The sequence below is a fragment of the Mauremys reevesii genome, linkage group 4 (genome assembly GCF_016161935.1).
Source record: "Mauremys reevesii isolate NIE-2019 linkage group 4, ASM1616193v1, whole genome shotgun sequence".
Taxonomy (NCBI): Eukaryota; Metazoa; Chordata; order Testudines; family Geoemydidae; genus Mauremys; species Mauremys reevesii.
The window spans coordinates 41,083,999-41,096,565 of record NC_052626.1 but is presented as its reverse complement, the minus strand read 5'-3'; the positions used below and the strand labels follow the sequence as shown (position 1 = coordinate 41,096,565).

Here is a 12,567-nt window from a genome sequence, read left to right as displayed (position 1 = left end):
TGTAAGAATTAGTGTTACAAAAGGAGAATTTAAATTCCTCAGAGCTGGGGCTTTATCTTTATCATGTCCAATACAATGGATCTCTGATCCTGAGAGGGCCTCTGGGCACTGCCACAATACAAATAATAACAATGAAAAGTCACAAGATAAACTATTATATGTTTCCACCTAGTCACTTGTGTTTGGCGTGTCTTTTGAGTTGTTTATACAGAGTTTTGAGATATTTTTTTTTCTTTCTTTGTCCTCTTCTCCTCCTTTTAAAAAACAAAGTTAGCAAATGACTCATTTGAACAAGCAAAGTCTGGCAAAAGTGCCTGGGTCTTAGGTGGGAAGGTTGGGACTGGAGGCTAACGGAGTGAGTGAGATGCTGTCACCTGCCCCAGCTGACAGTCATCCCCTTACATACATCTGTGGCTGGACAGCTAAGTTGTGGATTCCATGTCAAGCTTTAATATTGAATGAGAAGGGGACAAAATTACAGGTCAATAACCAGTCAGTAAAGGAAAGTAAGAAGTCAGAGGAAAAGGCAGCAAAGGGGTAACAGTGAAAAAAGAGAAATAAATAATAATACTACTTTTCCCTCCACTTGTCAGCCAGGATTGGGTGTGGTGACATTACTCTTCTTGGCTGTTGTATCATTTTATTCCCCCCATAGGGTAGTTTTCTAATCTTTCTTTTGCCCTAATTGTACAATAAATTATGAATTGGGGGCGAGAGAGGCTGTATCACATCTGCTGGGATCTGATTACAAGTCTTGCTCCTCAGTGACAGCTCAATCCTGGTGTACAGTGTCATTCAAACCATTTCTCCTCTGCCTTACTTGAAGTACACAACAAAACCTTCTCAGACTGATAGCAAAGGCAGCATGCAAGCTGAGAGAAAGCCACCGGGGAAGGAAAGTTTAAAGTAACTGGCATAGTTTTGGCTTGAGGGTTAACAGAAGGTCTGGAAGACAGGGGGTGGGAGGATCTGATTGCCAGTGACTGGTGGTTTCAAAAATCAGGGAGAGGGAAGAAGCAGGTCACCAGAATCAGTAAAGGACTAGCGTGAAAAAACAAATAGCCCTTCATAAACTTGGGCTTCTGGCTTATTGGAGAGTTTGCTCTAAAAGATGCCAAGCCATTGGGAGTCCAGGCACCTCCAACTGCTCAAGTGAGAACATCCATACACCGGTGACAGCTTCCAAGTAAGTATAGTGCAGTGGAGGAATGCACATAGATTTGGGGCTGGGGAAGAAAGTACCTGAAACATTTTTAAAGGGGCCCTGCGATTCAGTGAAGGGAGAAAAAGGTTCTCTCTGCAGTGTCTCGTGGGATGTTGCATATGCTTTAAGTTTGCATTCACAGAATGAAGCAGAATAGTTTCATTCCAGACCAGAATGAGGAGATGTCTGAGGGCAGCCTGTCTGTGGAATTCCTGTTGCTTGCTGACCAATCCAACAGCCCAGCAGAGGAAAAGACGAGAGCAGATAGTTCTGACACAGACCTAGAGATTGAAGGTGAGCATTTGCTGGCCACACTTTCAACTAAACCCTTTCCTTCACAGTCAGTGCAGCACCTTTTAACAAGAGATTAATATAAGAAGTGGAGTCCCTGAGCAGGGACCAAGGACACTGCTCTAATAGGAATCCCAGCACCCTTCCCGTTTTCCAGCAGTATGGGTAGGAAAAGGATGGACTTCTAACCAAGGGCTCTGTCTCTAGACCATTCTGGTGGAGCCCCTCTTATCTTTAGTATCATTCTCTAGCTAGTGGGTTTAGCCCTGTAGCTAGTAAATGTCTGGTTAATCAAACTCTGCTCACATTTTATATATGGCAAAGATGTCTGGAGCCTAGGATCGGCACTTTGTTAATGTACTATAAATTGAAAAGAGAAAGAAAGAAAATTAATACCCAGAAGACTATAAGTAAAGGAGATGTTCGGGAGAGTCCTCAAATATAACTGGCAAAAATACTTTAACTAGAGTGGAGTTTGTGCTGAGGTTAAACCATTGCATAAATGTAGCAATACAGAGAATACAACCGCTAAATACTGGGTTTGATGAAGAAAGTCCAAATGACAGGTTTTTACGGAAATGCAGCCAGCAGCTGTCCTGGTCTGTTCTACTGCAGCTGTGTCAGCAACTTCCAGTGGCCAAGATTATGAGAACGCAGAGTTTCTTTCTGCCATTAGTAAGGGTTAGAAATGGTGGGGTTTTCTAACATGCTGAGGGTTGACCAGCCTCCTCTGGCAACATCTGCCACAGGCTTCAGTTACGATAGATAAAATAAGGCTTCCTTGCCTCATGTCAGAAGTGCTTGTTTAGACCTGGAATGATTTAGTCACATTCCAGGTTTCTGAAGTTAGATATTAGAAACCAAAGCATGTTTCTGACAGTCAAACATAGAAGGAGTGGGTTCAGGATAAGTTGTCCCAGAAACAGATGTCCTTAAGAGCAGAGATCTTATTCTTATCCTGTGGAATCCATTTGCCCTCAGCTTAACTCAACAAGGCAAAATTAGACATAGGCCAGCCACAAAAAGCCCAGCCTATGAATCTAGCGTGGTCTGTTGACTGAAAGGTTGAATTTGATTCATGAATCTGAAAACATGCGGAGTGAGGGTCTCATGAACACAAAAAGCACAAGTGGCTTCTTGGTTCCCTGAAAGCCTGGCAACTCTTGGGCTGTCCCAGTCTACCCCATCATCACAGTTGAGGGGGAGAGAACTTCTCACATGATCCTAATCTCTCCTTCCATCAAATTGCAAGGCCAGCACTGAGCAAAAGGGAGAAATGCACAGAGATTCTTACTAGCTTGATTCTTCTGGGGGGTTGCTAGGCTCATGCCTTCCAGCCCTTCCTCATGAGGTAACCTATGGACCTCAGCAAGGAATCAACCAGTTCCCTCTGCAGGTGAAGAAATAGCTGCAGTGAGGGGGGGAAGAGAGATGGGACACTGAGTACACTGCTCACAAGCCCCCTTTGTTTCTGTAGATCCTGAGAGGTCCTTTGCAACCATGAAGGGTGCAGAGCTATATCTAGAAGCTTGCAAACTGGTGGGGGTGGTGCCTGTCTCTTACTTCCTTCGGAACATGGAGGAGCCTTACATGAACCTGAACCATCACGGTCTAGGACCCCAGGGTGCCAAAGCCATTGCCATCGCACTGGTGGTGAGTACCTGATCAAGGATGGAAGAAGTGGTGTCAACTCAAAGCCAACAGGCATACTGGGCCTCTCCAAATTTTGGAGGCTATTATTTAGTGTGGGGGGGGAGGGGGGGTAAATCTACTTTATCCTTGTAGGAGCCCTGAGAAACCCCACCATTTCTAACCCTCTACACAGAACATAAGAACCACCATACTGGGTCAGACCAATGGTCCATCTAGCCCAGTATCCTGTCTTCCTACAGTGGCCAATGCCGGGTGTGTCAGAGGGAATAAACTGAACAGGCAATCATCAAGTGATCCATCCCCTGTCATCCATTCCCAGCTTCTGGCAATCAGAGGCTAGAGACACTCAGAGCATGGTATTGCATTTCTGACCATCCTCGCTAATAGCTATTGATGGACCTATCCTCCATGAACTTATCTAGGTCTTTTTTGAACCTGTTATAGTTTTGGCCTTTACAACACCCCCTGGCAATGAGTTCCATAGGTTGACTATGCATTGTGTAGAGAAGTGCTTTCTGTTGTTTGTTTTAAACCAGCTGCCTATTAATTTCATTGGGTGACCCCTGAAATTTCTTGTGTTATATGAAGGAGTAAATAACATTTTTTTATTCACTTTCTCCACAACAGTCAAAATTTTATAGACCTCTATCATATCCTCTCTTAGTCATCTCTTTTCCAAGCTGAAAAGTCCCAGTCTTTTTAATCTCTCACCATATGGCAGCTGTTCCATACCCCTAATCATTTTTCTTGCCCTTCTCAGTACCTTTTCAAATTCTAACACATATTTTTGAGATGGGACAACCAGATCTGCATGCACTATTCAAGATGTGAGCTTACCATGGATTTATATAATGACATTATGATGTCTTCTGTCTTATCATCTATCCCTTTCCTAATGGTTCCTAACATTATGTTAACTTTTTTGACTGCTGCTGCATTTTGAGCGGATGTTTTCAAAGAACTATCCACAATGACTTCAAGATCTCTTTCTTGAGTGGTAATTGCTAATTTTTAGAGCCCATCATTTTGTATTATGTTTTCCAGTGTGCATTACTTTGTATTTATCAACATTGAATTTCATCTACCATTTTGTTGCCCAGTCATCCAGTTTTGTGAGATCCCTTTGTAGCTCTGCTTTAGACTTAATTATCTTGAGTAATTTTGTACCATCTGCAAATTTTGCCACCTCACAGTTTACCCCTTTTTCCAGATCATTTATAAATATGTTGAACAGTACTGGTCCCAGTACAGGTCCCTGGAAGACACTACTACTTACCTCTCTCCATTCTGAAAACTGACCATTTATTCCTACCATTTGTTTCCTATCTTTTAACCAGCTACTGATCCATGAGAGGACCTTCTCTCTTATCCCATGACATCTTACTGTGCTTAAGAGCCTTTGGTGAGGGACCTTGTCAAAGGCTTTCTGAAAGTCTAAGTACACTATATCCACTGGATCACCCTTGTCTACATGTTTGCTGACCCCCTCAAAGAATTCTAATAGATTGGTGAGGCATGATTTCCCTTTACAAAAGCCATGTTGACTCCTCCCCAACAAATCATGTTCATCTGTGTGTCTGATCATTCTGTTCTTTACTATAGTTTCAACCATTTTTCCTGGTATAGAAGTTAGGCTTATTGGCCTATAATTGCCAGGATCGCCTCTGGAGCCTTTTTTTAAAAATTGGTGTGCCATTAGCTATCCTCCAGTCATCTGGTACAGAACCCAATTGAAATGATAGGTTACATATCACAGTTAGTAGTTCTGAAATTTCATATTTGAGTTCCTTCAGAACTCTTGGATGAATACCATCTGGCCCTGGTGACTTATTAATTTATCAATTTAATTTATCAAAGCTGTTGCAGCCACTAACCTTCCAACCAAAAAAAGGAACCTCTTTGCAGACTGTAGAAGGGTTCTACTAGCCCCTGCAGGGTCTGATTTTCCAGCACTTCTACCCCTTACAGGCCCAAGGAGTAAGATAGCAAGATTGATACCCTAAGCCTGTTTCTCTGCTAACCACTGGGCAGGCCCAGGGAGCCTAAGATTGAGACTGGGAATTGAACCTGGTTCTCCCATCATAGCAGTGCAGAGTATGAGTCACTTGGAAGCTACACCACTTAACCAAGTCTCTTTCATATACCCTCATACCCAATACCCTCAGCCCCAGCTCTGCCCTTTTTCACTGACCATAGTTATGTTAGGCACAGTTCCTGCACTGCCTTATATGGGAGGTATACAGGGACTGTGTAAATTACACCAAGGACACTGCCCATTTCACTAACGTTCCAGCAATTCTCTGTCTCTCTCTCTGTCTTGTTTGGGCTGTTTTAGTCCAACACAACCATCACTCATCTGGAGCTGGAAGATAACTGGATCCTGGCTGAAGGAGTCACGTGTCTGGTACAGATGCTGCGAGAGAACTGCTACATTCAAGAACTGGTATTCAATTTTCCTCCTAGCTCTAACACACTGGAACATGGCAACATAGGAGACATACAAGCTCCCACCATTAGTCATCTCATCCAGTATCCTTCCTTATTGGGTCACACCACTGATCTTTCAGGTCTCGTATCCCTACCTTGTGCTATACCAAATCACACACTGCATTTTTAATACAAAACAATAGGATCTGCCTCAGATTTTCTGCACAAAATATCTGAGGAAATTTTGAATTTTCTGAGTTTCAAGAAAATCAGTTAATTAGTTTCCAAGTTCTAATTGCCTCCTCACACAAAAATTCACATTATGAATGTCATAATTTTTGTGCCCCTCTAGTTTAAAAAGTACAAGCCGCAGAAAAGCAAAATAGTGAGAGCATGATGGGCTCACCAGAGCTATGGAATTATTTAGTTAATTTACAGAAACACCCAAAATGATGACCTTCTTTCTCACAAACGTAGCCAATGGAGAAAATGTTCTGTATCGGAGACTTTCATGCGCCAACAGGGTATGTGGAAGCCCTTCTGAACAGACTAAGAGGAATACAAAATTCCTTTTTTATATATGACCTGAGTAATATTTCCTGTATCCAAAATTGGGGGCATATGGAATGGATTTTTTAAGGCCTTGGGCTTTGTGTTGTGTCAAAGAAGATATTTGACAAAGTAACTGTTGGTTCATTGAAGACCAAGACCTCAGTGAAGTTGTTGGCTCTGGAGTTTTGCTCCTATTATGAAGGAGCTGAGGTTGCACATACAAGGATCAAAAAAGAAGGAAACCTCTGGTTTTAATTACTGTCTTGGAGTGACCCTGCCTGACTAGTGCCTCTGTCCTGCTGGTCTTGGATTTTCTTGGCCTTTCTTGCACATTCAGCCACAAACAACACTAAAAGCAGCTCCATTCTGGGGGGGGGTTTCCTTTCATATGCTTGATACTTCCCTTTCAGAACGTCTCCAATAACCACATAGGCACAGAAGGAGCGGAAGCCATCTCCAGGATGTTCCTGGATAATATATCTAGTCTCCGGGCTGTTCAGCTCTCAGGTGGGTCCATGCATTATAGGAAGGTGGTGGAGTAGGAGTTTGATATGATAATATTTTCACTTCTATAGCTCTTCTCATCCTGAAAGCACGTTATAGACCATGGGCCAGATTCTGCTCTCATGTATATGTACTCTGGTGTAAATCCAGAGTAACTGCATTTAAGTCTAGATTCATACTTATATTTATACCAAGATAAGCAGGACCGGCTCCAGGCACCAGCCGACCAAGCATGTGCTTGGGGCGGCACCTTGGGGCGGGGCAGCGCTCCTTTTATTTATTTATTTTTTGGTTTGGCGGGGCAGCACTGGAGGGGTTTTTTTGTTTGTCTTTGTTTCGGCGGCGCAGCGCTCGGGGGCGGGGCTTCGGGCGGCGTGGCGCTCGGGGGGCAGGGGCTTCGGGCGGCGCAGAGCTCGGGGCTTCGGGTGGCGCTCGGGGGGCGGGGGGTTGGGCAGCGCGGCGCTGCGGGGGATCAGCGGCGCGGCACTCGCGGGGTTGGGGGGTGTTACGGCGGGGCGGTGCTCAAAAAGTTAGAGCCAGCCCTGGAGATAAGGATCTGGCCCTGTATACATAGAGCACCTCTAAACTACAGCCACCTCTGAGCAATTTAGGTATGGCCCTCAGCTAGGCAATGTCTGAGTGCTCTGTGGGTCCTAAGACAACACTAGTAAGAAGGTCAAACGAAGAGAAAGTGGGGGAGGTAACCTCTTTCAACCCTATTTGTTCTTCATCATTATGGGATACCATTCCAGCCAGCTCAGGAGGTTCTCCCAGACATAGTGCAATGTCATAAAGGAGACCTTTGGGCTCTGTTAACACATGCTTCTCCTCTGCAGGAAACAACTTTAGGGAGGAAACTGCACAGTACTTTGCCGAGGCACTAGTGGTGAGTAACTTGCCATGCAGGGAGGAAGTGGAGGGGAGAGTGGGCCTGGCAGGAAGCAGGTTTCTGCACAGAACCATTCACAGTCCTATATATATTAAGGGTAAGGCTGCAAAACTTTCACGGAGGTCACAGAAGTCACCGATTCCGTGACAGTCCAGGACCTCCATGACTTCTGCAGCAGTCAATACAGCTGACCCCAGGGCTGTCCGAGCAGCTGAGGCAGCCCCGGGGTCAGCTGCACTGGCCACTGTTCAGGTGGCCCCAGGCTGGTCCTGGGCGCTGCCCCGGAGCAGCTGTCCAGGAGCAGCAGCGGCGCCCTGGGCTGCTCCCCTCTCCCCCAGCATCAGTGGCAGCAGGGCCCCGGGCAGCAGCGGAGCCTTGGGCCACCCCCTCCCCAGCAGCAGGGTTGGCGGAGTCCTGGGCCACCTCAGCCCCAGTAGCAGCGGGGCCCCAAGCTGCCCTCCCCCAGCAACAGCATCAGCAGGGCCCCAGGCTGTCCCACCCCAGCAGCAGCATGACCCCGGAGCACCCCCCACCCGCCGGAGCAGCAGCATCTCCTGGTACCTCCCCCACAGGAGCAGCATCCGCGGGAGCACCTCCCCTCCCCAGCACCTAAGATTTAGTTAAGGGTATTTTTAGTAAAAATCATGGACAGGTCACAGGCCATGACTTTTTGGTTACTGCCCATGATCTGTCCATGACTTTTACTAAAAAATAGCTGTGACAAAATTGTAGCCTTAATTAAGGGCTCTCCCCATTTTAAAGCCCTTACTTACTTGGTTTGATTCCCATCTACTAGTGCCCACATGATTTCCTGACATAATTCTGATGAATGCTTGTCACTCACTTTAGAAAGGAGACAGGCTAGGAGGACATGGAGAAGTGTGTACCAGGTTAATGTGTTCTCAGGACATCTCTTGGGGTCTGGCTTGGAGATAACCCCTCTGGAGTGCGTAACAGGAGTACAGAAGGGGATTTTTGGGATGCAAAGCTTTCAAGAAACATAAGTGGTCTGATTTAAATCACTTTGAAAGTCACAAGTGAAAAGAAGCCTAGTGCCTTTCTCAGTTTAGTCTCTATCACAAAAAACCATTACACAATTTGGCATCACTGGACGTTTCTGCCCAGGATCTGAATTTGTAACACAAAGTGCTATAGGTCAGGAATGAGGCGCATTGGTAGAGGAGGAATATGGAGACCAAACTGGAATAGCAGGGTGTGCTGCTGAACAGGACTGGGTCCATAAACAGAGTGTGAGAGTGAAGTTTGAACAGCATTTGTTATTACTGTGCCTAGCTGCATAAAGTCCTTTTGACTGCTTTGTTTCATGAGGAAAAAATACAATGTTAAAAGACTGACAAACCTGCTTTGTTCTGGGAATCATAAGCCTCTATCTCGGTGCTGACAAACTGCTGTGCACTTGAATAGCTGAGAGCCTATATTTCATTTTCTTCTGGGGGTCTTAGAATGGCAGCTGACTGCAGCTGGATGGAAGATCTGATTCTCTCTGCATCATTTCTCTCCATAGGGCAATTACCGAGTGAAGGAGCTGGACCTCAGCCACAATGAGTTCTCTGAGAAGGGAGGAGAGCATCTGGGACAGATGTTGGGTAACTCCACTCATTACTTCCACAGAGCCAGCTGGGCAGTCAGTACAGGCATCCTTTCCCTTAGAGACCTCTGGGGGCCAGCCCTGATGCAGAAGTGAATCCACCACTTTTCTTACATTTTACAGCAAGAAGCTGTGGGGCCTGATGGCTACTGTAAAGGACTGGGAGCTAGGGCTTTAACCCTCCTGACTGAGCCACTGATTCACCCTTAATTCCATATTACTTTGGGTGACGCTCTCACAGGGCCGGCTCCAGGTTTTCTGCTGCCCCAAGTGGCGGAAAAAAAAAAAGCCAATCGGCGGCACTTTAGCCAGCAGCAGCTCAATCGCACCGCTCCATTCTTTGGCGGCAGTTCAGCAGTGGGTCCTTCACTCCCTCTCTTCTCTTCGGCAGCACTTTGGCGGCAGCTCAAAGAGGAAGAGAAGGACTGAGGGACTCGCCGCTGAATTCCGGCAGAAGACCCAGATGTGCCGCCCCAATAGCAGACGGACAGCTGCCCCTTTGTATTGGCCGCCCCAAGCACTTGCTTCCTTAACTGGTGCCTGGAGCCGGCCCTGCTCTCTCAACATCCTTGGGGCTGAGACTTCTCAATCTGCCAAAATCCAAATCTCAGGTGCTAATAGTGTCACAGGGAAAGACCTTTACAAATCTCTCTCTTTCTCTTAGCATTTCTGCCTGTCTGTCACAGTGGCCCCTTGGCAGCAAATGTATGCTTTTTAACCACACAGTGCTCCCTTAAACTATACTGAAATCCTTTCTTTGGTCCAAATAACACTTTCATTTTCCTGATTCAGTGTTTCCACCATCATGGATTTACTATTAGGATCAGCCCAGGTCTTTAGAAGACCGATAAATTCAATCCTGTGGCGAGTGAGAAGGGACTGTGTTTGCGCCTTAGTTAATCCAGTGGGAAAATGGGGTCTAAAGATAAACAGGAGCCCTCACAGAGCAAGCAGAGGCTGTGTCTGAGCCCAGCTCTCCCGTGGAAATAAATGTCCTTCCTTCCAGCTCCACTGAGGCACAAAATGAAAAGATCTTCCCAAAACCATTTTTATAGATTTTTTTTTAAGTTGGATAAACCTGCCAGCTGCTGGGATCCAAACTGCTGTCCATGGAGACTCATCATAAAATCAGTCAGGAACTGTTGGCAGCCAGCCTCTCACCCCAATCAGAGGTCATTTCCCAACACTGTAGCAGGACTCCTCTCTCACTAATGGATTCACACACAGCACTAAAGGATTCACACACATCCTACCTGAGTAAAATTGCCACCATGTGCCATGCTTTGCAGCTGGACTGGCACAGGCACACATACAGCTGTGTATATCTGACACAAAGGGTTGAATTTCTATTTGATTGCTAATCAGCTGCAGGCAGAGCAGGGCCGCCCAGAGGATTCCGGGGGCCCGGGGTCTTCGGCGGCGGGGGGCCGTTCCGGGACCCGCCACCCAAGTGCCCCGAAGACCCGTGGCGGGGCCCCCCCGCCGCCGAATTACCGCCAAAGCGGGACCCGCCGCCGAAGTGCAGCCCGGTCTTCAGCGGCGGCGGGGGGGCCCCCGCCGCGGGTCTTCGAGGCACTTTGGCGGCGGGTCCCGGAACGGAAGGGCCCCCCCGCTGCCGAATTACCGCCGAAGACCGAGCTGAACTTCGGCGGCGGGTCCCGCTCCGTCTTCGGCGGTAATTCGCCAGCGGGGGGTCCTTCCGCCCTGGAGCGCAAGGACCCCCCGCCGGCGAAGACCGGGAGCGAAGAAGCTCCTGCGCCCAGCCCCGCAAGAATTTTCCGCCCCCCCCCCCGGAGCGAGTGAGGGACCCTGCTCCAGGGGCCCCGAAAAACTCTCGTGGGGGCCCCTATGGGGCTCGGGGCCTGAGGCAAATTGCCCCTCTTGCCCCCCCCCTCTGGGCGGCCCTGAGGCAGAGTGTGTCTTGCTTTTTTGTGTGTGCAGGAGGGAGAATCCCACCCATCTGTTACAGAAAGTGAGCGTCCACTAGTATTAACCATCTCCCTTCCCTCACCCATCCAGTGTAACATGTTCTTTGCATAAGCCAGAGAAACTGTGTTCTTCTGCTTCCTCGAGCTGAAAATTACACCTTCAGCTCGAAGTGGAGTCGTACCCTGCATCACCAATATATTCTCTGCTCTTCAGATTCTCTGGTGAGCATGGAGACTCTGGCTAGAGTTAAAACAGAGGCGGGTTTCACCTGCTGCAAGTCAGTTCATGTTGATGGACCTGTAGCAACCCTTTTTTCTTGGTCTCTTAGCAATTGTTTGGTGGAGGAATCTGGGCTCTGGAACTTAAGCTGCTCTTCAGTGGCATCTCTGCTTTTCTGATCAGGTTGATAGCCCTCAGAATGTTGCTGGGCCTGCCCTGCTCCAAAAAGCATCTGGAGCATAGGCTATTTCACGCTCTCCCCTTGTACAGAGCACCCTTGGGCCTCACAGGACCAGCTACCAACTCAGAGAGCTCCACTGCACACACAGCTCAGGGCAACTCACCTGTATTTCCTCTCAGTGGGCCAACAAGGGCACCCTCTCCCTGGCCTCCAGCTCCCCAACTGTTGTCTTTACTGTATCTCACTCCATTCTGACCAAGCTATTTCTGGGTACAAACAGGCTGCCCAAGCACACTTGCTTGCTTTCTCTTCAGAGATGGTTACCGGTGTGACTGCTCACAGCTATAAGTTACCATACAGTTCTTTCTGAGCAAATCTATTTGATTCTTAAGTTCAAAGCATTACAGAGAAAACATTAAAAACAATAAAAGAACCTACACACATGCTAATAATTTTATCAGAGATCACCCCAACCCTTACATGGCCTCTGGCAGGAGCAATCCTTCAATCTCCACCAGGGGTTTTCTTGTGGTTTCAAATTCATCACAGCTTCAGCTCGGAACAAACACACTCAGAACATGTTTAGTCCACCCTTTATACAGTTCAGGGGTCTTTGATCAGGAATTTCCAGGAGCAGGTAATTAGTAGACAATGGGTTTTCCTCCCTGGACAGGGCTCAAAAGGGTGGATTCCAAGTAGGTCATTTGCATTCCCCTTAATCCCAGGTACTTCTTAGGAAATCCACTCTACACGTATTATTCCAAAAAGCCCTTTGAAGTTCCTAATCCCTTCCATAGAGGGCATTAGTCAGTCTCCTTAGAGCAGTTACAGACAGTTCCCCACTAACACATACACAACTGCATATTTAATACAATGGACCACAAAGGTATTGAATCTAATTTAATAAGGTTTAGCTTAAATCAATAAAGTTCATTCATGACATTGCAGGAAATTGTCAGTCTGTCACACACACCTTACAAGAGGAGTATTTGGTGCTCAGGCCACTATCAGATTCCTACTGGAGGAAGGGGCAGTGGTCCCTGGTATCACTATCATGTATCAGTGACGGGAGTGTTATTAGTGGGGATGGCAGCAGTAGTGTCCAGTGT

General features: G+C 47.1%; 2 protein-coding genes across 16 annotated transcripts in view; one reads left to right on the top strand and one right to left on the bottom strand.

Annotated features, from left to right (window-relative positions):
- ANGEL1 (angel homolog 1) overlaps positions 1-12,567 on the bottom strand; it is a 226,307-nt gene that overhangs the window by 29,815 nt on the left and 183,925 nt on the right. The gene's annotated exons all lie outside the window — the stretch shown is intronic.
- The window catches only part of LRRC74A (leucine rich repeat containing 74A), a 38,331-nt gene that overhangs the window by 9,053 nt on the left and 16,711 nt on the right, over positions 1-12,567 (top strand). For 8 of the 9 annotated variants that reach the window (XM_039539032.1, XM_039539033.1, XM_039539030.1 and 5 more), the window contains exons 2-7: positions 1,373-1,498; positions 2,973-3,148; positions 5,484-5,591; positions 6,538-6,634; positions 7,468-7,517; positions 9,046-9,127. In XM_039539032.1, coding sequence (XP_039394966.1) covers positions 1,387-1,498; positions 2,973-3,148; positions 5,484-5,591; positions 6,538-6,634; positions 7,468-7,517; positions 9,046-9,127 — 625 coding nt within the window. In that variant the 5' untranslated portion in view covers positions 1,373-1,386. Of the gene's footprint in view, positions 1-1,346; positions 1,499-2,972; positions 3,149-5,483; positions 5,592-6,537; positions 6,635-7,467; positions 7,518-9,045; positions 9,128-12,567 lie in introns of all 9 variants that reach the window. The other variant, XM_039539031.1, reaches the window with a different exon arrangement.